The sequence below is a fragment of the Lytechinus pictus genome, chromosome 12 (genome assembly GCF_037042905.1).
Source record: "Lytechinus pictus isolate F3 Inbred chromosome 12, Lp3.0, whole genome shotgun sequence".
Classification (NCBI taxonomy): domain Eukaryota; kingdom Metazoa; phylum Echinodermata; class Echinoidea; order Temnopleuroida; family Toxopneustidae; genus Lytechinus; species Lytechinus pictus.
In genome coordinates, this window is record NC_087256.1 from 23,073,221 (window position 1) to 23,099,399 (window position 26,179).

A 26,179-nucleotide genomic window follows, 5' to 3' on the forward strand; every position below is an offset into this window, starting at 1 on the left:
AACTGTTAAAAAATGATTGAATTAATGTATCCGTTTTATTTCAATTGACTAAAAGTGCAATGGAAATGTATAAGAAATGTTTCGCGGGGTAAGTTTGATTTCGCCCTTTCCCCTTGACACAGCGTGAAAACGAGCATTTCTGCGAGCTTTACAAAAATGGACATTGCTCACTAAAGTGTTTCTTTCTGTCAAAACTTTTACTATTATTGGATAGATGAGACCTAAACACAAAATTACATGTGAAAAATTTAACCACATGTTGTATATTTTTTATTTCCCAGGGCTTTTCCAAAGTGTAAACTTTTTTGTATACGCACGGTATATCAATATATACTTACTGATAAAGATAATTATCCAACAAACCTGCATGACCGTAAGTAAACGAACATGTGTGTGAGAAAGAGTTGTTTCATAAATAAACTATAATCTAATTTTCCAAAATCTTACAACTTCATGAAAATTGGCAATTGTCTGAAAATCTGGAATTGATAAGTAGAATATACATAAACATGTCAGAAGTGAGGGGAGAATCACATTCAAAAATATATTAGTTCCCAGGCAATTAACAAAGCACCACGAAGGACGGTTCACCGGGACCGGTTATGTTTACTATCGCATGTTATTGGGTTTTAAATACAGATCGATCTCTAAGCCCTGTATACGCAAGTCTTTGTTCGATCTTAGGGGTCTTATGTTGAGGAAAACAAATTCGCTCGACACAACAGCAGTAATATAGCTTGCATGTCCCAGAGTAGGGGTGTGAGGGGTGATCAGTGACCAAAAATAAAAAGAACCGGGAAAGGCTACAAAGTCTTGAAAATGGCTTGGAAGAGCTCTCATATTTTTGTACTGCAGATGAAAGCTAAAATGAGCTGAAGACTTAAGTTCAGCTGAAAGTCAAACAAAATAACTGAAATCAACTAAAAAGCTGAAATGAAAAATAAATAAACTCTCACACCCCTGGCACGTACCTTTGAAATAAGTCAGAAAATGTTCTCTATATTGATAGCCCCTTCCTAACGACCCCCCCCCCCCCTCCTTATAAGATAGACTTTCATATAGAGACAATTATTACGTAAAACCACGGCGTAAAGACGAGGTCTCTTAACAAGTCAACAGCCGTGAACTGATAAGTTACAGTATTGCGCAATATTTGGGAATCCCACACACAGGCAAACACACCCTCATGCAGATATATACCCATTCACAAACACAACACAAGCTAATACTGTTCAGAGGAAATGCGGAGAAAGTCATTGAAATGTTGATGGGAAATCACCTCTTTGGTAAGTTTTTTTTTCTTTCAGTTTCACAACCATATCTACATTCATACATGACATGTAAACAATCAATTTCATAACAACACGCTCATGTTGGCAATTTAGATCCTTATTTCCATATATATTCATAATAAAGTACAATTCACTTCAATGACGTTAATGACGATTATTCATTCAGTAGTTTAAATAGTTCATATATTTAACAACTTTCTCAACACATGTCAACATTTGACACTTAAAGACATGTAACATGAATTCTACAATTATCTTCATAAGATATAACTTTAACAACGTAACAAAAATGGATGTTTAGTGTCCTGTATCAATTAATTGATTGACAATTATTTAGTAAATTTCCAACAACAAAAAAAGGCCACAAAATCAATCAGAATTCTTATCAATAATCTTCTTCTTTTTTTCTATTTTTTCTATTTTCTAAAGACATAATGATGTAAGAATCTGGCCGTGTTATACAATTATTTTTGTGAAAGGCAAAATAAAAATGAAAAGGTGAAAGTCTAAAAGAAATAGGTCATATAATAAAGCTATGATTTTTTAATTGACAAAAGATATCACTAAGACAATATAAACCTAAATCTGGCATTGCTAATATACGCCTAGAGATGGAAGTATTGCAGATTTTAACTACTTTGATTCTTCACTGCACACAATTTGAAATACATTGCTTAAATTCTAAAATAAACAAAAAAATTGAAAATCTCATGAGATCATCCATCACATAATGGATTTAGTTTGATTTTGGATAATTTGATGGATTAAGTTTAATTTTGATTCATCTGTTATCTATAATCAATTTATGGTTGATGAGCCATGACTGAACCTTTGACCTTGACCCCTTGATCTTTGACCTGACATTATACCTGATTACCAGTATGTTCAAATCTCACTCAAATTTTAACCATTGGTGAAGTTTTAGACGTTGACACCACAAAATTGTCAAAGTTTTTATTGACCAAAATGACCTTTGACCTTATAGCCCAGTGACCGGAAATCAGTCATTATTTTCAGATATTTCAAATGACTCTGTAGATATCACGAGGATGGAGACAGGATGGAATAAGGACTGAAGGACGGACGAACAATCAACAAACATACATTTGCTCTGTACAATCTTCAAAACTTGGTTACAAGAAATTCATTTATGCTAATAAATGAAAGCATTGCCCAATTATGCCACTATTTGATTTTCCTTTTTGTTGATGTATATTTTTCTTTTCTTCCTTTTACATCCTACTGGACTACATTTGATCACTTTGCAGAGTGGATTTTGTGCATTATAAATAACTTTTTTTATCAACATTCAGCATTATCTTTAAGTACAAATTGCAACATCATGCATTCCTACATTTTGCCTGAAAACATATATGCATTAAATCATCAAATTTACGAGAAAAAAATGTCTCTAATGATTATATATATATACAAATTAACAACAGTTTTCTTGATAAATCTAAATTTGCCAAGACATAAGTTTATCTTTGATAAGTAAGTAGTGCTGTATTTAAGAGTATCTGTCTATCATCAGAGTTACCTCTTGAGCTGGATAGACGGACTTTACTAACGTTTGCTCTGAAAGTAGAAAAGTGAAAGGCTCTATGTTCAGTTAATCCTCCGTAGACCAAGGACAGCCATTAGAAACCTGGTTTCGTACGGCAAAACCTCCACAAACAGGTGCATATCCGAGACCGGAAGCAAGTATAGGGGCAAATTCAAAATCATATCTGAGACGGAGTCCTTAGAACTCATTCAACTTCTTTTTTCACTTGTTCTTTTTTTTACTTTTGCCTCTTTGAGACACCCTAAAGTTGCATACTGAGTACAAGCCTTCCTGCCCCCTGCCCCCTCCCCTCCTCCCTCTGCAGCCAAACACTGCAATCATGCATTGACTCTCTTCAAGATTGGGTAAGTGTTCATCACAAATAAATAGAGCATACATTGAGATTCTTTGGATTTAAAAACTTGGCAAGACATGTATTTCAACTCTCAATAAATAGGAGAGTGCTATTTTTTTAAAGTCTTTTGAAAGTCTATTCATCATCAATTTTGCTTAAGGTGATGGATAAACGAGCATAAGAATAATTTCTTCCAAAAGAAGCAGAACACTAATATGAAGAGGTTTTTTTTTAATAAGTGAGAGGTCTTGATTTGGGGGCAAAAATTAGAATACCATGCTAGATGTTTGTCAATGAATTCTGGTGTCCCAAGTGTAATCATAAGCTACATGTATACAGTGCATCTCAGAAAAAATGAAACCGTAATTCAGTGCCACTTTATACTATCCTAATCATAAATTTGCTTCATGAGATGTACATGCATGGAAGGATATGTTTCTCCTCATTCATTTGAAGCTCATCTCAACATTCATAATTCATGCATGAGTCAAAACAATGGAAAGTGGTGCTACCGAATGTTCATTTGCACAAGCAAATTACGATTTTTAGTGAGTTTTCTGCCTGGGGTTACTCACATATATTAGGTATACGAGGATGTGCCGCTCAGAACGGTGACCTTTTTCCAAGTAAGATCCTTAGGCATGTATACAATTTTCACAAGAAAAAAATCCTTAGAATTGGTCTCTTAATATTTGTTTCCCTCTCAATATCATGTACAGTGTATGAGATTTCCGGATTTGCTCCCAACAAATGCTAAAGCATGGTGGAGGAAAGTTGCATGAAAACATGCTTAATTTCTACCTATTCCACGCTATATTCCCTCGGCGGATATTAAACGAACTATGTCGGTTTGTAAGTCCAGTCGCCACCCTAGTCATGGAATTATTTCTTAAGGTTTAGTCTGCACTTGCAGACTACAAGGCCAGCTTTTCATATTGATACTAATCGCAGAATGATGTGGGGCAGTCCATAGTCTTTCAGGGTAGGATAGAATATGTGGGGACGTTGTGGTCTTGTGGTACTGTGGGACGTGGGTTCGATTCCCCGCCATAGTGTGTTTTCCTTCTGCAAGAAAATTACCCACATTGCGCTGCACTCAACCCAACTTCACCGGCAGGAAGAAATTCCTCAAACAGCTTTAAGCACTGGCATCAGTAGACTAGCTTAGCCAGGGTAATATAGGAGCGCCTTGAGCACATAACAAAGTAGATATGTGCGCTGTACAAATCCTATTTTATTCATTATTAACATTCTCGAGAGGTGTTTTATCCCCATTCTCCAACACTAGAAATTCTGTAGGAGTTTTCTGTTTATGCTCGCAGAGCCACGGCTGAGCAAGTATTCAGTGACTCTATCAAGGGTTCAGTATACGATCACTGACAGAATTCAAGACAGCAGGCAGATAACCCCTAACCACACTACCCATTCTCATAATCAGACCACCTTGGTTGTCGTTGCTTGCATCCTCCATACAAGGTACTTCACCGTCCCCCTGCACCTCTCCATTGGGGGCTGCTGCTCCCCCTTCGATAGCGCCAACAGGATCGCTACCACCCCTTCCACCATCTTTGCTGCCCGCTTTATGTGCCCCACCCAAGGATTCTTTATTACCATCATTATTTTGCTGAAGGCATGAACCGCTTTGAGAGGATGCTGTCAGGCTTTTGCTTATCAAAATGTCGCTCTCGGTTAGAGGTTCCACAGCTTCCTTGTTCCTAGGATCGATTTCGCGAGATGACAAGGAGTGGGTACCGGATGACAAGCGTTCTATATTCCCTATCTCAATGTTGAGATCCTCTTCTCCAACCTCAACATTGGGAGACTGCCCTGAAGCTTTAGTTGGGCTAAGGTTATTCACCTTGCCTGGGATGTTACTTGGTTTAGAGACGTTGAGGTGTTTCATGTGGTTTATTGTATTTTGATTATTCCACTCCTCTTCATCCTTCTTCCCCTCTACTCTCTTCTTCTCTTCATCTCTCCCTATTTCTATATCTTCTTTCACCCTCCCAGGAGCAGCCTCGTTTCCAGCAAGCCCTCCATGTCTTGGATTGACACTGACACCATCCAAACCAGCATCTTTCCCTGGCAATGGGCTGCTTCTTGGCAACATCTTGGCAACCGACTCTTCCGCCTCTGGTGGACTGGTGTTAGATGGACTGGTGTTACATGTGTCAGATTCGGAATCATTGTGCCACTGTTGCTCACAGCTGGGACCGGCATCTCTATCGGAAGATGGGTTGCTGGCCATCATCTTTACAACAGACTCCTCTGCCTTTCCTGTCATTCGTCTCGTCACCCGTGATGAATGTCCTCCTTGTGGTGGACTTGTGTTGGATGAATCGGATTCGGAATCATACCTCTGTTGATCATGGTTGGGACAACTAGGTGCCGGAGAATCCCTATCAGTCGTCCTTGACTGATGAGGTGCGGGAGCTTCTGGCATCCTCTCCTGTATTGGCGTAGGAAGCTCGGCTGTAGGAGGTGGAGGACGCTGTCAAGGGTAATAAACATTAAAATTTTACTTCTCATCCACAGAAACATCTTTCTACAAAATGAAATAACAGATTCCTATCTATTCAGTTTCACATAAGCCCATTTTAGCAGTTTAAATTTGTTAATAGAATTTTCAGGGAATTTTCAAATAACCTACAGCTCACTGACTACATGTAGGTTTAAGACCAATCACTCCAGGAAAAATTGCAAAGGAATAAAACGGGCATAACCAAAATAATTTGAATACTAATAAAAAAAGTGTCAAATGGAAAAAGTTGGTAACTTAACCACATTATGATTGACTAAACAGTAATTATACTAAATTGAAAACACCAATATAATTTAAACACTTTTTTGTTAAACCATCTAGGCAATTCTTCAAGTCTTTTAATACTTTTAAAATCTTGAGTAAATGCTTTCCAAGACCCTCCAAGAAGAATTTGACATGAATTCCCCATATTTTTATTTTATTTAAGAAGAACATTTGATTCCCCCGCCATTCCAGAAATTCCCTGGCTTGACAGAATTCCCCAACTTGTGTGCATAATCAGCACACATGGGATGTTATTATGTCAGATGAATTCTTTGAAAAGGGTTAGTCACCAACACGCATGCATAAAGACACTATTACCTACCTGTTCAGGATCTTCACAAAAACTTTTTTTGACTTCCTGTTCACCTGAGAACAAAAATAATACTAATAACAATACTAATACACAACATTTATGTAGCACTTAATACAATGTTTTAACCCTAAAAGGACTTTTTTTACTTCCTGTTCAACTGAATATTAAAATAAAAATAACAATAAAATAATATTCATACACAACATTTATATAGTGCTTAAATGCAATGTTTAAGTGCTGCATACTATTACCCTGAGCTTTGGCAACGGCTACCCTGATCGGGCGCTCGAGCATTCAAGGAATTCCTTCCTACCGGGTATCAATTTACTACACCTGGGTAGAGAATGGCAAGTGTAGATGAATGCCTTATCAAAGGAAAAATTGGTAAATTAAATTCATTACGATTTGTGCACGGGGTCACCGACAACAGTAACAGGTGTACACACACACCCTCACACACAAGAGGTGGTTTCACACAGCTTCTAGGTAATGGATGACTTTATGAACAACTGAGAAATTGTGTCAAATGAGATTTTTAAAGAGAATTACTTGATGTTTAGTAAAAAAGTTCCATTGCACAAAAAAGCTTTGTGAAACATCTCTCACTAGGTTCTGTTGCAAACCTTGCAAGTAAGGTGAATTGTATGATCAACAATATTTACTTTGTTCATTTATTTATCTGTAGTTTTATTTATACGGGGTAGCCTTGTCAGTTTCAGAACTGGGGCCAGTCTTACAAAGAGTTACGATTCATCCAATCAATCCTAACTCTACGGAAATCCATCAGTGTCATAAATTTGCACAGTGCATCTATAAGAAAACGAAGAATGCATGAATATACATCATAGCTAGAAAATATTTTGAACAAGCATGCATAATACATGTTGGCATCGCTGGCCGTCCATAGTTGCGATTGATCGGATCTATCGCAACACTTTGGAAGACGGGGCCCTGCTTTCCACAATGGCCCTGTCCACCTAACACAGTTAGTTATTATTAATATAATTGACAAAAAAGGGGGGGGGGAATCATATGAAGTTCTTCCTACATGTTCATGTAATCCAAAATTAATATCAAACTATCACAAATTTATGTTAAAACAGGCATGAAAATGATTATTTTCCTTCATATAATAAAACCCTTTAACGTTGATCACAAGCATACATTCAAGCAGAGAGTAATAAGAGTTCACACTCTTTATAAAATAGAGCCCCAGTCATGTTTGTGCATGATCCAATTAATATATGGAAATCCATTAATTTCACAATTTTTTTAAACATAAAGGACAACATCCCTTTGGGAAACAATAAGGAGCACATTGATTTGTGAACAGGCAATGAGTCCCGGGGGGGGGGGGGCACTTCCATTGACGAGTGGATACCATGCGCGACCACGAGGTCTCGAAAAGCACCCTAAACACTTAATTTCCATATTCTGAAAATGCACCCCTTAACAAGTATTGGCGTGTGAAACCCTACCCTTAACAAGTATTGGAAACAAAACGATACTCTTGGCAAGTATTCCCTGAAATGAACCCCTAAACAAGTATATTTTATTGTTATGTCACGGGTCCTTCGGTCGTCAGTTTTGCCTTTATACACATCATTTGGTTTTGTACAACCCCACCTTCTACAAATCGCGCAAATCAGACTCTAAACACGTAGTGTTGGGGCAAAAAGGACATCCTTTATAAAAAAAAAAAAAAAATTGTTTTATCATCCCCGCAAATTTGACCCTAAACACGTAACTTTCCTAGCGAAATAGATACCCTTTTTTCATTATTTCTGTGTTTTTGACACCCTTATCACGTTACGTACATAACGTGCCCTATCTTGAAAAAGACATCCTTTTTGGTCGTGCATGGTATCCACTCGTCAATGTAAGTGGCCCCCCGGGCAATGAGTATTGAAGTCTTAGATTTAAAGCGACCTTCAATTGACAAATCATGGGGAAATCAAGGCTATTCTCAGAACAGAGACGGGATTCAAATCTCACTCGGCTGCATGCCAGGGGGTGTTGTGTAATATACACATTTCCTTAACCTCATACTATCCTCAACCCCAGACTATCCTTAACCCTATACTATCTTTTTTTGGATTCACACTGTCTTTCTTAACCCCATTCTATCTGATTAGCCGTGGTTAATGCCCTATCCCGGACTATCCCTCAGCTCTTGAATATTGATGATTTTACCACACAGAGCGTGATTAACATGCAATTTCGACTTCTGTGATTGGCTAATGCTTAGCCACACTTTTCCTTCGCCCAGTTTGGTTTCACACTGCATCTCTTAGCACTGCAATTGTGGTGCTAGCACCACAATAAGCCGGCTAACCCTGCTTTTTTGCAGGGCCAGATAGTACCGTACTATTTACCGTGCTAGCCCACTTTGCTAAAACGTAGTGTGAAAACGAAGTGGGCTAAGCTTAACCCTGGGAAATTGATGGGCAATTTCCCGGGGTTAAGGAAAAAAAGTACAGTGTGAAAAGCATATAATAGGAGAGCGATAGTTAGAAGACTAACCAACCTGAAGTAAACTGCGTGATTTTACTTTGAGACATGTAACTTCACAAAGGTTATTTATTTTGGTTTAGCAATCAAGAGACCTGCTAAGAGTCTAGGAATTGTTGGAAACTAGAACTGCGACAACCCAAAGTAATGATCACGAGTTTGGACAAATTCGTGCTGTCCACACTTTAATTGCATTTGTCGGACGGGCTCTCATGGCGGACGGATTATATAATGCAAGTCAATTGACCTTTTGCAAATGATGTATTGATTCTATTTTCCCATGAATTGTCAATTGAAGGTCGCTTTAAAACACTCTGAACGGATGTACATGTAAGCATTCTAGATGTCGGTGTTGGTGGCTTTCCATTTTTTTATCTTAACTCTTTGTGAGACTGGGCCCTGAATTATCCAATGTAAAGTCATTGTGTGATTGCCCTTACCCTTGCACTGGACATCTTTCCCTTCTGGTTTGACAGGTGTGAAGGATGCTTCAGGTTCGAGCGGTCTTCCAAGTTGACCTTGAGGCTGCTGAGCATACCCCACTGCAGGAGAATGTAAAGAGTGAGTATTCTGAGGGACACTGTAATAGCAATGGGGGCCATATCATAAAGCTGTTTGTAAGTTAAAGGAGAATGAAACCTTTGGAACAAGATAGCTTGTGTGAAAACAGAAAAATCAATGAAACAGATCAATGAAATTTTGAGAAAAATCGGACAGATAATGAGAAAGTTATGAACATTTGAATATTGCGATCACTAATGCTATGGAGATCCTCAAATTGGCAATGCGACAAAGATGTGTGATGTCACTTGTGAACAACTCTCCCCATTACTTTAGTATACATTTCACGTAAATTGCCTCTTTTATCACATCTATCAGTAGATCATGTGTTCTTTCTGCAGGAGGGCATGTAATACAGATTTTTAAATAATACATCATGGATAAAGAGTTTGTATCACCACAAGAAAAAGCAGAAAGAGACATTTTGAGGGTATTTTATAGTCCATCAAAGGGAAAGTTGTTCACATGTGACATCACACGTCCTTGTCGCATTGCCAATGGGAGGATCTCCATAGCATTAGTGATTGCAATATTCAAATGCTTATAACTTTCTCATTATTTGTCCGATTTTTCTCAAACTTTCTTTGTTCTTATTCTTTGATTTTTCTGTTTCGACACATGCCTACTCGTTCCAAAGGTTTCATTCATATTTAAGAGTGACTGTAAGTCCGAATGACTGGTGATCCCGGGGACTTCCATTGACGAGTGGATACCATGCGCGACCATGGGTCTCGAAAAGCACCCTAACCAAGTATTTTCCATGTTCTGAAAATGCACCCCTTAACAAGTAATGGCGTGTGAAACCCTACCCATACAAGTATTTGAAAAAAAACGATACTCTTGGCAAGCATTTCCTGAATTGATCACCTAAACAAGTACAGCAATATTTTAATTGCTAGTCATGGATGTCGGTTTTACCTTTACCTACATCATTGGGTGTAATACGGCCCCACCTCCCACACCTCGCACAAATCGTAGTCTAAATACGTAGTGTTGACTGTTAGGGCAAAAAGGTATATCCTTTATAAATCATTTTGGGTTTTTTTTTGTACACCCCACAAATTTGACCCTAGACACGTAGCTTTCCTAGCGAAATAGATACCCTTTTTTCATTATTTTAGTGCTCTTGACACCCTTATTATGTTACGTACGTAACGTGCCCTATCTTGAAAAGGACATCCTTTTGATGTGTTTTTTGGTCGCGCATGGTACCCACCCGTCAATTAAGTGCCCCCCCCCCCCCCCCGGGCTGGTGATCCTTTCTTGTGGTAGATGGTATTCACCATTGAATGTTCATTGGTGATTATTCAGTGCGTAAGAAAGGCTCACCAGTCGTTCTTCAAGTCGCTCTTAGGTTACAAGCAGCTTTGAAACACCCACCTGTAACATAAAGCTTAGTGTTTGCTCGTGAGGCTGATATTTACAATTGATTAGAAGAATTTGTCAATGACATCAATCACAGAAATCAGCTCCATCATACCTCCCTAAGCAAAAACATCATGGGACCCAGGTGGGTCTTTCATAAAGCTGTTCAAAGGTTCCAAATGACTTCATGCACGACTGGTGACCCCTCTCTTGTACTAAATGCTTTATCCCTATATAGCTGACTTAGCACCTAAGAACACATTCCAGTCGTGTGTATTGAAAGTCATGTGTAACTTTATACTTTTGTTTTAAGGTCTCAAAAAAAAAAGGTCTTCAAGCTCGTCAGGGGGGGGGGGGGCAAAAAAGGTCTTTCAAGCTCGTCAGGGGGGGGGGGCAGACTGCTCCCCTGCCCCAAGACACATTCGCTCCTGCCACAATCGCTTCTCTGCTAATTTTTCTGAAGATATATGTGAAGGTTGAGCTTATGTTTTTATGGGTTCAGAATGATGCGAGGACAGGATTAAGGCTAAAAATAGGTTTGGTGACGGGGTTCATGTTTGGCTTAATGTGGGGATCTCCCATAGGAACAAGAGTCACAGGAGGAACCGTCATGGAACCACATCAGGAACCCAACATCATTGAGTCACTAAGGGTTCAGTGTCTCCTTTACCATTACCATTACACCTTGTTGCCCTAGGACATGGATAAGTATATACATGTAGTCAGTGCTGTACCTGGATTTGCTGGTGTACACTGCTGTCTTGATGGAACCTGATTTGTCTGAGTACTTTGGAAACTCATTCCGGAAGCTCCGCTGTGAGATGATCCCGAGGATGAGGATTGTCTCTCTGTTAAAAGTAAAAGATGCATGTATTTATGTCTCATTCTAACAGAATGGTGCAACAAGTTACAATACTGGGGTCATCGTCATGGTCTAGTGGTAATGACTCTCATCTTTCAATCTGAGGGACATGGATTTGATTTAATTTTGCAAGAAATTTACCCACATTGTACTGCAACTCGACCCAGGTGAGGTGAATGGGTGCCCGGTAAGAGAAAGTTCCTTCCCATACTTGAGTGCCTAGGTACATGTAGATGAGCTAAAGCTGGGGTAATAACAATAAAGGGGCTTGCTAGGAAACCAGCTTTCGGAACTGAAGTGGCTACCCCGAGTACACCATTACTGCTATTATCATTATGTCCATGCTACTATAGTCACAATTCTCCCGAGGACCTCCACACGTCTTCGGACTGTTCGGGCTGCGGCAGTAACAGTAACACCAACGAAGCTGACTTCAAACCGACCTACGATATGCCATTAGAAATTGCATAATAGAATTGGTCGGCCTGGAGTTAGGTTCACCAGTGTGACCATGCAGTGGCATACATGTAACAGGGGTATCAAACTTTTAATTTCACTATGAAGATCAATTCAGATGTGGCGAAGTTTTGATGTGCCCATGCCATGAAGAACACCTACCACAAACTCCATGTTTGAAATTGAAATATTTTATGACTTATGAATTTGTTGTGCACAGCTAAAAAAAAAAAATCACTAAAAACGTCAAAACGTCAAAGGGACATCATGACATGGGCAATAGACCGACTCTAAAGGCCACCGCACACCTTACGACCCGACTGGTCAGCGACTGGCTTGCGACTGAGAGAGGGGAGATGAATCGCAAGGTAGTCATAAGTCACGACACCGCACACCTTGCGATCCGATTTGCGACTCACGCATGCGCTTTTTGCTTTTTGGCATAACAACAAAGAGAATGCGTTTACTACTGCGTATGCGCGTTGTTTATCATATACGCGTCGTGCAACTCTGCTGTCTGATTGGCTGGAATTTGGATTGAGCTTGCGATCCAGTCATAAGGATTCGACATGTCAAATCCTTCCGATTTTCCTTGCGACTTGTCTCTGACCGTTCTGCGACTCTGAAGCTGACATGTCGTATCTCCCCTCACTCAGTCGCAAGCCAGTCGGCGACTGGTCGGGTCGTAAGGTGTGCGGTGGCCTTAAGGTCTAAAATTACAACACATTTCATTCGATAAAGTAAACCAATAGAGGCACAACATATTTATTACAAATTGATTATTGGCAGATACATATGCCTTGTCTAATTCTGTCTCAAATTTGCCCAAACCCGATAGAATGACCTATATTTCAAAAATTAAATCAATAAGAATAAATGGCAAATGATTGGTTCAATTAGTACACACACTTCCATTTTTGTTCTCTGTGACCTTTGATCATTGACCTTGTGACCCACAAACCTAAAAAAAATCAGGCCACTTCTAACTCACATATATGCAAACTCTTTTCATATTGATCCCCCAAACAGTTCCCAAGTTAACTCAAGAAAGAGATTTTTTTTCAAATATACAAAGACCTCTGACACCATTGACCTTATGACCCCAATTCAAATCATATCACCCTGACCTTTTTGCATGAACTAAGTTGGAAGTTGGTCCCTCAAACACTCTATTAGTAATCCACAGAATGACCACTGTGCCCTCTGATCTTTGACCTTGATATAAAAAAAAATCAGACCATAATTACTCACACTGGTCTGTCTTATGGCTTTCTTATATTATTGTGAGAATGAAAAATTCAATGGACGGATGGACTAAAAACTTGAAAATATGATGCCTCTAGCAATCATCTACGGTAGGTACAGGCACAAGAATACAACAAGGATTGACCAGTTGCTGTCATACAGAAATGCTGAAAGCGCTAACAATGTGCTAACAGAGGCCCTCTCACAACCGGTTATGTTGTAACGATGCACAACGTAGCCTTTTTCACATATCTGATCAAAGTTTGACATCGTAAACTGAAAGATGTTTACTCTGGACCCAATAGGGATCTGTTAGTGCTAACACCCTTACTGTGCAGACTCCTGGGTATAATCAATGCTAGTGACCTGTATAAAAGGAGGTATATCCCACCTGGCCCTTCCAGTGCCTCAGCAAGCGTGTCACGTCCAATCTCTCTGAGTGCATTTATAAGGTCGCTGAACCAACCCTCCCTCTTCGGAAGTTCTTCAAAGAGCTCTGCAGCTGCAATGGTAGGTCCTTGATTATTTTCCCTTGCTCGAACTTGCTCCTGAATAAACAGTGCATTACGATCATACAGACAGTTTCAGAATGTTGATTATGAGAAGAAATAAATGACAATTGCTATGCTTTCCTAATCTCTACACAATGTGTCCCACAAAAGAAGGAAACCCGTTGACAATCCAACCCAAAACCAACAATATGAAAGTTGGCCAATATGAATTTTCAGATCATTAATGGGATTTATAGAGCAAAAAGATCTAAAATGATATATAACTCGTAAAAAATTGGTCAACAATAACCCATTCAAGTACTTGATTAAATTTAGAAGAAATTTGTTGAGAGCTTCAAAAAAAATAAGGAGAAAATACGGTTTGAAGTCTGGGAGTTGCTCAAGCATGAGATGTTCACACTAAGCAATCTCTGTAAAACTTCCAAGCAGTCCTGAGAAAAAATAGTGTCAAGAAAACTTGAGTATCTGGGGGGTTCTTTAACTTTGTAATTTTAAATTTTGACAGTATAGAAAAGAAACTTGATCTTTCAGAGAAGCTAATTTTGACATTTCTGCTTTTTGGAGACCAAATTACTTTTTGGCTATAATTTACAGAGAACCTTCTCTGGCAACTTATTGTTAGTTTTGGGGTGGCTGGTCAATCCTCCCTCTATCCTCTGACCTATCACGCCTCCAAAAATGCTTGTAATAGTGGTATGAATGGTAGCTTAAATGAGGTGAATGGCTCACACTTTACTTAAGGTATCTCATGGCACTAGGAGAAAGAACAAAGTGTATTCACAGTGTGTTAATAGTGTGTTCATAAATGTGTTCACAGTGTGTTTACAGCATGAACAAAGTGTGTTCACAGTGTGTTCATAATGTGTTCATGGTGTATTTACAGCGTGAACAAAGTGTGTTCATGTTTTCACTGGGTGTTTACAGCATGAACAAAGTGTGTTCACAGTGTGTTCATAGTGTGTTCACTGTTTGTTTACGGCATGAACAAAGTGTGTTCGCAGTGTGTTCATTATGTTTTCACTGGGTGTTTACAGCATTAACAAAGTGTGTTCACAGTGTGTTCATAGTGTGTTCACTGTTTGTTTACATCATGAACAAAGTTTGTTCACAGTGTGTTCATAATGTGTTCATGGTGTATTTACAGCGTGAACAAAGTGTGTTCATGTTTTCACTGGGTGTTTACAGCATGAACAAAGTGTGTTCACAGTGTGTTCATAGTGTGTTCACTGTTTGTTTACGGCATGAACAAAGTGTGTTCGCAGTGTGTTCATTATGTTTTCACTGGGTGTTTACAGCATTAACAAAGTGTGTTCACAGTGTGTTCATAGTGTGTTCACTGTTTGTTTACATCATGAACAAAGTTTGTTCGCAGTGTGTTCATTATGTTTTCACTGGGTGTTTACAGCATGAACAAAGTGTGTTCATAGTGTGTTCACTGTTTGTTTACAGCATGAACAAAGTGTGTTCGTAGTGTGTTCATTATGTTTTCACTGGGTGTTTACAACATGAACAAAGTGTGTTTGCAGTGTGTTGATAGTGTGTTCACTGTTTGTTTACATCATGAAGAAAGTTTGTTCGCAGTGTGTTCATTATGTTTTCACTGGGTGTTTACAGCATGAACAAAGTGTGTTCACAGTGTGTTCATAGTGTGTTCATTGTTTTCATTGGGTCTTTACAGCATGAACAAAGTGTGTTCGCAGTGTGTTCATAGTGTGTTCACTGTTTGTTTACAACATGAACAAAGTGTGTTCGCAGTGTGTTCATTATGTTTTCACTGGGTGTTTACAGCATGAACAAAGTGTGTTTGCAGTGTGTTCATAGTGTGTTCATAATGTGTTCAGTGTGTTCATTGTATGGAACATAGTGTAAAATTACATTAGATTTGAGCATTTTGACAATTAAAATCACATTTTCAAATGGCCCACTTCTATGTGTGAACTAACTGGACACTCACACTCTTGAGATGTAAAGAGTGTGTTAGGTAATTATCTTCACAGCGTTCAATAGGGGCATTCAACAATGTGAATCACAACTTTGCATGCAAGTAGTTAGTCAACTATATATAACAGACTGTATGCATACTGTGAACACACTAATAACACACTGAGAGCGCACTGTGACCACACAGCAAATACACTACTAAAACACAACTAACACACTGTGAACACACTAGTAACACACTGAGAGCGCAATGTGATCATACAGCAAACACACTACTAACACTCTGTGAACACGCTAACACACTGAGAGCACACTGTGATCACACGGCGAACAGACTACCAACACACTGTGAACACACTACCGTACTAACATACTGTGAGTGTGAACACACTACTAACATACTGTGAACACTGTGCACAAACTACTAACACCATGTGACCACATTGTGATCACCCAGCGTACACACTACTAACATACTGTGAACACACTACTAACACACTGTGAGCACAGTGTGAACACACTACAAACATACTATTAACACTGTGCACAAATTACTAACAACCTGTGACTACACTGTCAGCACACTCAGATCACACAGCGAACACACTACTAACATATTGTGAACAAACTGTGAACACACTGTGAGCACAGTGTGAACACAGTGTGAACACAGTGAGAACACACTACTAACATACTGTGAACACTGTGAACAAACTACTAACACCCTGAGACCACACCTTGAACACACTGTGAGCACACTGAGAAACACACTACTAACACAGTGTGAACACTCTGTGAACACACTATTAACACACTGTGAAAACACAATATGTGACACTGTTTTTTTCCAGCAGGAAGATCGGGGCTCATCACTTGTTCTATTCTCACTCACCACACGTGTTTCACTGAGGCAAGTAAGATACGGAAGGATCTCGCAGGGAGGAACTTTGTGCAAATCCTTCATCATGCGGTCCAACCGCCTCCTTCTATCCCTATCCTGACGGGCCATGATGACTATTCACGCACCATCTGAATTTCAAAGCTGTAAAACAAAAAAGAAATTAAATCGTTTTATAGTGGAAAATAAATGTAGGAACTTACTGCAACTGCCACACAGTGAGTGGTCTGAATATGCAGCCTGAAATCTTTTTTTATCCATTTATTCATTCACTAATTCATTTATTCTTTCATTCATTCATTCATTCATTTCAATTCCTTTATCTATTACCGGTACTTTCCACTTTACTGTGACTTGTGCTGAGAAAGTCCCTCTTGTTCTTGAATTGAAATAGCAAGTTGTATTTGTGGTACTAGTAGTCTTATCTTAAATCTCCACACCAACTTGTTGATCAATTTTCAATCAGGGTCTGTGCCGACAGACTACACTTCACCAGAATGGTACTAAAGGAGTGCATTTACACAAATTAGGAGTCTAGAACAGGTAAAAATACAAAGTTCATTATATTGATTTCATATTTCTGAAAAATCCAACCACTTGAAAAAAATCCCAATCGTGAATAGTTTTCAACTTTTAAACATCAACCCCAAAAGATAAAGAATTAAAGGCAAATTGTATCCAAAACAAGTAGCAATAAATGTGCATTATATTTAATAGTGCAGCATTCAAAACCAGTTAAAAAAAAAGAATGCACGATAGCATTTAAACAAGTTTATTATCAATAAAGATCTACATTCCTCATGCCCCTCACCAGTAAATAATAATTGATTTTCTGCAATAATTCATTGACTCTTTTCACAAGCAACTCTATTTTCATGCACAGAAGCATGAAATCTATTTCTTTTGTTCACATTCAATCCCTCTAATACTGACAAGAATATTCCCTGTGGCTATGTTTTTATTTATAGCTCAATGGCCATTCTTCTTTTTGTTTGCTTTTTTGTGCTTTGTACATGTATTTCAATAAGCATGATCAATTTTACCATAATTGCTCATCATAATTTTGCATCGTTGGTCATGCACAACATAACAGAAATTACATTTTTCACTATTTAAAATATAGTCAAGTGCAGATTTGCATTCAGGTTTACAAACAAAAAGATATACAAAGTGCCAGGAAAACACATTTTTTAATCCACCAAACAGTCAACACATTTGATTACCATACATGAACAAACGAAAGAAAACCGAATGAACGCCATATTACATTAGATATCCATGAAAAAGAAGAGACAAGAGGGGTGTTTCACAAAACTGTCTGTAATGTAATTTTCCCTACATGATCAATTTCTAAGTTCTATATTACCGGGCCCTGGTGGGTGATTCATAAAGCTGTTTGTAAGTTACGAGCGACTTCACTTTACCATCGAATGGTGATCTTTTCTTGTGGTATTAACATTATACGCCACGTTTTCACTGGTGTTGATTTAACCTATTAAGCGCTTATGAAAAAGATCACCATTTGTCAATGTTCATCGCTCGTAACTTACAACACCTGCATGTACCTGGAATATGTAACCTGGGGCCCATCTTACAAAGAGTTGCGATTGATCCGATCAATCGCAACTATGGAGAGCCAGCAAAGTAAACATATAAAATGCATGTTTGTTCAAAAAAACTTCTAGATATGAATGCACATCCATAAATTCATTAATTTCTTGAAATTTGGTGTGTTCTGAGCCTTTGTTTACAATTGCCATTTTGCAAATTTCCTGCAGAAAAAATTATGATGCTGATGGATTTCCATAAAATTGCGATTGATCGGATCAATCATAATTCTTTGTAAGACGGGGCCCTGAAGTACACAATGCTACAAATGTTTATTATTATTGTCATTAGTCCCAATTTCATGTGTGCACTGTGCACAGGAATTCCATTTGTGGTAGAAATCACAATATGTACATAAGAACAAAATCCAACAAAATGACACCTAATTATTACTTTTATTTTTTGGGTAAAAACATACGACCTCCAGTGAGTGCCCTACATTCACTCACAATTCTCAGGAAGCTAATTTGACCCAGTTTAACCTTTGCAATCAACATCTGATTTGTCATAATACTTCACTTTAATGATCTGGAAAGTACACAAGACTATCAAATAGAAGACTAGCATTAACATTCTGAGGTTGGAATGATTTGCTTGCGATGATGATAACAATTAATAATAGTTACAAATATAGCCCCTCATAAGCTCTGTTTCTAAGCTCTTTACATTGTTATTATCATTGCCCTGGTCACGGGAGTCATCAGTGTTCCACATATAAAGTGCACCATCTCCACTCCCTTGGGAGTATCCTGCCCAGGCAACCGTTTATCAGTGCACATGCCAATCTAATCACATTGATGTCCACATCCTACCGGGAACACATTTCACACCTGGGTGGAGAGAGGCAAACATGGATAAGTGCCTTGCCAACGGACATTAGCCCTGGGTGGGATTCGAACCCTCGACCCTTGGTTTAAGAGTCAACCACCACGACACCTCCACAAATTCAAAGAATAAAGACAAAGATATCGAGTTCCATTGAAAATAATATGACCATAATATGAAGGACAAGAAATTAAAAGAGATTTAGTAGAATCAGCGAGTTGTACAGGGAAGTGGTACAATGGCAGTCTACCGGTACATTGCCACTCTCAACCAGGTGTAGTAGATCGGTTCAAATAACCCTAGGCCTATATGTGGAGATCCATGTGGTACTGTGTTTGAGTTCAGTACACGAGTTATACAGGGAATTATTGAAATTCCCTGTACTTTGTTTGAGTTTGGTGTGCAATGAGTTGTACAGGGTATTGGTTCAATTGAAGTGTACATTAATTGCCACTCTCAACCCAGGTGCACATGTAGTAACTTGGTTCACATAATCATAGGCATCCAGGACAAGATCTATGTACTGTGTTTGAGTTCAGTGCATGCCCCTTTAACACACTCTATTAGCTTACTGAAGAATGATGTATGCTAGAGTATGGAAGGGAAATTACCAGGAAATTCATGTCAGGGGATTTTTCCTGTTTTTGACAAAGTGTTCATTTGTTTTTGTTTTAATGTGGAAAAGAGAGAAATCTTCATTACCCTGGCATTAAAGCCCATATTTAGTTTTGGGAAATACCTAAAAAGTGCAAGTCACTGTTCCAATTCATTACTAATAGTCTGCAAGTACATACTCAAAATTTAAAACTTTATTACCAAACGAAGTCTCTTTAGAGTGAAGACTACTCTCCACATTCTCTGTGACAAATAAGGCCAGCCATAGGTAACATAGTGAATCTAGTCTCACTACTTCAGACTCTGCATTATGCATTATGCAAATTGCAAGAATCAAGGGTCTGTGCCTGCAGACTAATTATACAATGAGTGTGTTCCCCTTTAATATGTGAAGAATGGCAATACTGATTTCACATCAAAAATCTTTTTAGATTGAATGCCCGGTTAAAATAAAATGGCTCAATAATTTTGTCTGTTTTATTAAAATATCTTCTCAAGCCTGTTATGGGCTGAACATTTCAGGATATAATCCTCAGGAACTGCTGCTTTCTAATACTACTTTTCTCTGCGAGGGCTATGCCACTTAAAAATAAAAGCATTAGCGAGAGTGCTAGAAGCCAAATAATTTGCATTCTTATGGGTGAAAAAAAAGCCAAATTTAACACCTGAAAAATTACCAAGTGTGGCACTCTTGTGACTGGAAGGCTTGACAATCCTCAAGTAGTTAGCCCTTGTTAGTTAATAATTGACTTCAGTGATGCAAATTTACATTACATACATTCAAAATCAACCAAAAATGCAACCTCTCATCCTTTTTCTCCTGTTAATATCATTGCTATTATTTGATCTTTAATATACATGGAAATACATTGTAACTGGTTCAGAAAACTACTGTACTCAACACAGCCTTTTACAAACAGCCACCCCCCCCCCCCTTCCAAGTGTGTAAATTTGACTCCCTCCCTCAACCTATATACCCCTTCGAAAAAGCCTTCCCCCACCCCTGGTTCAAAAGGGTGTGCCCCCCCCCTCTCTATCCCTGCTCCATGAATGCTGACTGTTTGTCACAAGGTGGCCTGGATCATACTTAAATGAGTGCTCCAGGCTGAAAATGTTTACATTTATTAATGAATAGAGTAAAATTCACAGGGCAATATAATGCTGAAAATTTCATCAAAATCTGATAACAAATAGCGAAGTTATTGAATTTTAAAGTTTGGCAATATATTGTGAAAACAGTTATATGCATGTCATCATCAGTAGCGTACCTAGGATTTTCCACAGGGGGGGGCAAAACCGTCCGCCAAAAAATTTGGCATTCAAACCAGACAAAAAAAATTGACAAGCAAAAAAAAATAATATTAAAGGTCTTCAAGCTCGTCGGGGGGGGGGGGGGGGCAAAAAAGGTCTTGAAGCTCGTCAGGGGGGCAAATAAGGTCTTCAAGCTCGTCAGGGGAGGGGGGCAGGGATACGTCCTTTGCATGGGTTGTGACTCGTCAGGGGGCGCAGACTGCCTCCCCCCCCCCTGGTACGCTAGGTACGCTAGTTGTCATCATGAATATTCATTAGATGGATGATGTCACATTCCAAATATCTTTTTTCTTATGTTATTACATGAAATCATATTTGTTTCATTTTTTCATACATGTGTGAATGATATCCAGGAGCTCTTTTTTGTCTCGCCCACCAGAGGTGAAGGCGAGACAGGCATCCAAATGTCGTCCATCGTCAGTCGGTCGTATATCCGTCACAAACATTATGACACATAACTCCGCAAACGTAAGTCACTTTTCAACCAAACTTGTATGGTAGATGTACTTAGGGGGCCTGCATTTTATGCTGCAGTCAGAAGTCACATGTTAAGGTCAAAGGTCATCTTCAGGTCAACGTCAAAGTTTACATGCATGACTCTCTTATGACACATAACTTTGCAACCGTACATCACTTTCAAATCAAACTTGGGTTGTAGAGACCTGCATGTTATTGTGTTCAGAGGTCACATGGTAAGGTAAAAGGCCATTCTGAGGTCAACATTAAGGTTTATAATATGCGTGACTTTTACGACAACTGTTATTCCATCCCAGTTATATTACAATGAACTTTTGATACAATTCTCTTGCACTCAATTCTCTTGCAAATCGAGATATCTTGGGTCATTTTCACACGTGGGCGACCTCGACACATCGCTTATGCCTCAAGTGTTGTACATGTAGTTTCCATGGCTCTTTTGAGCATATTGGGGTTAAATCGGCACCCAAGATGGGACCATATGTCAAATGCCCGGGGGGGGGGGCACTCGACCAAAAAGTAGTAGGTCTGTGCCGCGGGCGAGACAAAAAACGGGGGCCTTGCATGGAGCGGGCTTATTGTAAAAAGGAGGGTCCTCGGAACGGGCTTCGGAACTACAAATGTGTGTGAAAACAGGGGTCCTTGGAACGGGTCGCCTGCTTGTGAGTGCGTATTCATCCCTATGGAATGGGCATACGTGCATGCAGCTATAGCCCGGCGGCACAGGCGCCGGGTGCGCTAGCGCGGAGGCGATGGTCGGACACCGCTTTGCGGCCGCCAAAATTCACCAAAATTGCGGCTCATTGTAGCAGATCAATACGGCCGGAACGGCGTAACGGAAAATATGCGAAGCATTGGAGCGGATTCTTTCTTCGTTCATTACGAGACAGGCCCGTTTGAATTTTTCTGAGTTTTTACTTTCATAAAGTACTCAGGATTGAAACATTGAGATGGAATCAACTGCACCCGCGATATTAGTCCTCTCCGCAAACCAAAGAATGACCTCGAGTGCTAGGGATAACCGCAGATTATAAGCAGTCATTTAGCAGCGACTGAATTGCTATACTGAAATCACCCGGCGTGGTGAATGAAAGTCTCCATGCCAAAAATTGTATTAATTGTCAATGGTAAAGTTGCCAACGAAAATTCATATCCCGAAATAAACTTTGAAGCATGAAAAATGGACCAGAAGAAGTTGGGATATTGCAATGAAATAATGAACAATCTAATGATTGACTCGCGTCTCAGGGATTCGCCGAAAATATATTGTTTACACTGTACTTCGCCCATCACCCGAGCTGGGCTGCGGCTTGAAATTTGACCTCAGGAGCGGGTTAATTCTGACTGGCTTGAATTTCTGGACATTTATGATTTATTTTCATGCATGCTATTTTATTCATCTTCATTTTATCAAAAAGATTTCTTAAATTGATAGTTACCCCAGATGTCACTTCGAACGGCTGAAAAGGACCGAGTAAAAGCCAAGATAATTTATTCAGTCTCCTTTTCTCGACGAACGCTTTTCTCATGTCCGTACGAACGAACGCATATTGACTCATTGGGTTCCGAGTTTCTCCTCAAAACTCGGATCTCAATGTTTCACGGAGTTGCATACTTCTGTAGTCATCTTTCACTAGTCTAATTCCTAGACCACTATTACAGCATTGTTAATGTTTGGTTTGACTTAATGGTTTTATTTTGACCGAGGCAGAGGGACTAGGAGAGAGATGAAGAGATAAAAGTTATGTATGTATGTATGTGTGTGTGAGAGAGAGGGAGAGATAGAGAGAGATGGCAAAGAGATGGAGGGAGAGAGCGAGCGAGAGAGATGAACCATTCATGCCTTCAAAATGTGTACAAGACTACCTATCCTATTATCTGCATTGGGTTGATGCGGTTTCTGTTCGGAGGAAGATAAGTGCCCCTGAGGGACTTGTTTACTTTCTTTGATAGGGCTGGAATTCTCCTTTATTCCAATCTCAATGTTTCAATTTTTAAACGTAAGGATTTCCTCATGTTTTCCTCGATAAGAAGAAAATGCTATGTTTTGGAGCGGCTTTCTTTGTTCTTTTTCTCAATAAGACAAAAATGCTATGCCTTGGAACGGAAATTTGAGTGTAAAAATGGGGGTCCCCTCCGCGGCACATACCCGCTATGCATTATATACTGAGTGCCCCCCCCCCCCCCCGGGTCAAATGTCATCTTTCCCCTGGATATGAACGTTTGAAATTGCTGAACATAACAATTCATCAACCCTCGACAAAGTTGTGTGATTTGACTTGCATTTTCAGTGCATTTTACTGTGTGGTAAGATTAATCCGCATCACCGAGCGAGAACTTGCTATCGATCTTCCCTACAACATTGCTGCTGTAATGAGTGTGCCATGTTGTATGTAACTTTATAACTGAGGATCAATTAGACTGAGCAGAGTGAGCATGCCATGCCCATGGTGAGACTCATGCAGTGCAGTGGCGAGTGGCCCCGGGGGGGGGGGCACTCGACCAAAAAAGTAGTAGGTCTGTGCCGCGGGCGAGACAAAAAACGGGGGCCTTGGAGCGGGCTTATTGTAAAAAGGAGGGTCCTCGGAACGGGCTTCGGAACTACAAATGTGTGTGAAAACGGGGGTCCTTGGAACGGGTCGCCTGCTTGTGAGTGCTTTTTCATCCCTATGGAATGGGCATACGTGCATGCAGCTATAGCCCGGCGGCACGGGCGCCGGGTGCGCTAGCGCAGAGGCGATGGTCGGACAGCGCTTTGCGACCGCTTTTCACCAAAATTGCGGCTCATTGTAGCAGATCAATACGGCCGGAACGGCGTAAAGGAAAATATGCGAAGCTTTGGAGCGGATTTCTTTTTTCTTTTTCCTCGATAAAAAGAAAATGCTATGCTTTGGAGCAGCTTTCTGTGTTCTTTTTCTCAATAAGACAAAAATGCTATGCCTTGGAACGGAAATTTGAGTGTAAAAATGGGGGTCCCCTCCGCGGCACATACCCACTATGCATTATATACTGAGTGCCCCCCCCCCCCCCCCCGGGCGAGTGGCATACATGTACATGCACAAGTGGCTCATAATCTAGACAGGAATAACCATCATTTCTGGGGTTTATTTAACAATTTTTGACATTTTACTATGTATTGGTGGGTGGAGCCAACGCAGTTCAGCGGAACAACTAAAATACAGAGACAGAAGCTTTTAGTCTACTCATAATCTAGATCTCCATGCATGCACTCACCAATTACACTCTAGAGACCGAAGTTCTAACTCGATCTGTACAGGGACTCAATGGCCATATGTTTAAACCAGGAATCCCACTCCCAGGAGTGGGAGTTGCGCGACAGCCAAAGTAAGTCACTGTTTTTTTTTTCCTTTTAAAATCTAAGTTTATTTTTTTCAGTTCTTTTTATATATTTTTATGGAATAAAGACAAAAATGGATGAGCCCCGTCAGGGGGATTTTGCATTATAAATATAATGGCGGCTGCACGCGCGAGCCGTCTGTGTACGAGGAGAAACAAAAAAAAATTAAAATGTTTTTAAAAAACTCCTCGAAGATGGCTGCCAGCTGTCTAATCAGTGTCACTTCTAACCGGCGTTTCTGGGGATATTTTAACAATTTCTGACATTTTACTAATATCATCCCCATTCTGAGCCAACGTAGTTCGGCGGAACAACCAAGTAGACTCAGTCATACAGACAGACGGAAGCTTTTTGGTCTAACATTTAGTAACAATTTAATCAATGTTACTGCATTGACTGCACTGCCTGAGCTGAGCCTGAATGAATTTCTGAATCATTAACTTGTCTTGAGCAGCTGCCTGGCTAAAAATTAAACTTAGAGTCTTAATTAGGTTGTTGTTTACTTTACGAACATGTCAGATTTAATTACCTAACGTTAGGTCTGGACTTCCTGGATACGGGCTCGATCCCTCTTGCATCCGTGAGTTCGTTTTTAAGTCGCATCCACCAACTTGACCAAGTGAAGTACAAATGATAGCGTGCACACACGACTCTGCATTGCATGCACTGTACATGCACTGCACCTAGTCTAGTCCTAGCTGCTATAAAAAATGGGCGAATGCACTGACGTCATGTAAAAAAAGGGGTTTTCCCTATTTCCTATCCAAGACCTCTGCTCTGATCTAGACAGTGCGTTGCATGGCCTTCCCCTTGATCGACTCTATAACCTTTTAGATAATGATCCCGGGATTCAGATATTCAAAATTTATTATCATGCTCAAAAGTCGATCACTCGCGCACAAATGGGGGAGCTTGGGGTGCCATGGCCCCAAAAAATTCCACTACCAAGGAAAAAAAAAGAAAAAAAGGGGAAGCTTCTTCTTCTTCCTCCTGTTACTGCACAGGCAAACTTCTTCCATCGGGATATGATTGCGGCAGGCGTGTGTAGCTAGTGATGAATTTGAATTGAGGATGTGCCCCCCCCCCCCCCATCCCGGATGAAAGTATAAATATGAATTTTGATTAGCCTTGTTTTCGGAAAAGGGTGATACACGCTCCCTTAATTGCCCGCCCCAGGGATACTTATCTTTTGTGAATAATGTCCTGGTCCCTGGGAACGACTTTTTAAACTAATTTAAATTTAAAAGCAATTTGAAGCAAAATAAAAAATGGGTATCGATAGCTACAAAATGAAGCTGATTTTGGTTTTGTTTCTGCTTGGC

The 26,179-nt window shown here is 39.7% G+C and overlaps 2 protein-coding genes across 3 annotated transcripts in view; both read right to left on the bottom strand.

Moving 5' to 3' along the window:
- Positions 1-26,179, bottom strand: part of LOC129273049 (G-protein coupled receptor 83-like) — a 182,573-nt gene that overhangs the window by 56,766 nt on the left and 99,628 nt on the right. The window lies entirely within an intron of this gene.
- On the bottom strand, positions 1,459-25,547 carry LOC129272581 (uncharacterized). Of its 2 annotated transcripts, XM_064107949.1 has the most exons (7): positions 25,387-25,547; positions 16,658-16,807; positions 13,704-13,860; positions 11,484-11,597; positions 9,264-9,365; positions 6,322-6,365; positions 1,459-5,684 (listed from the first exon to the last, which is right to left on the bottom strand). In XM_064107949.1, the coding sequence occupies exons 2-7, from the start codon at positions 16,772-16,774 to the stop codon at positions 4,548-4,550; spliced, it is 1,671 nt and encodes a 556-aa protein (XP_063964019.1). In that variant the 5' UTR covers positions 16,775-16,807; positions 25,387-25,547; the 3' UTR covers positions 1,459-4,547. The 2 variants fall into 2 exon arrangements, with proteins under 2 accessions (XP_063964019.1, XP_063964020.1); XM_064107950.1 differs by lacking the exon at positions 9,264-9,365 and having other exon boundaries at positions 25,387-25,527.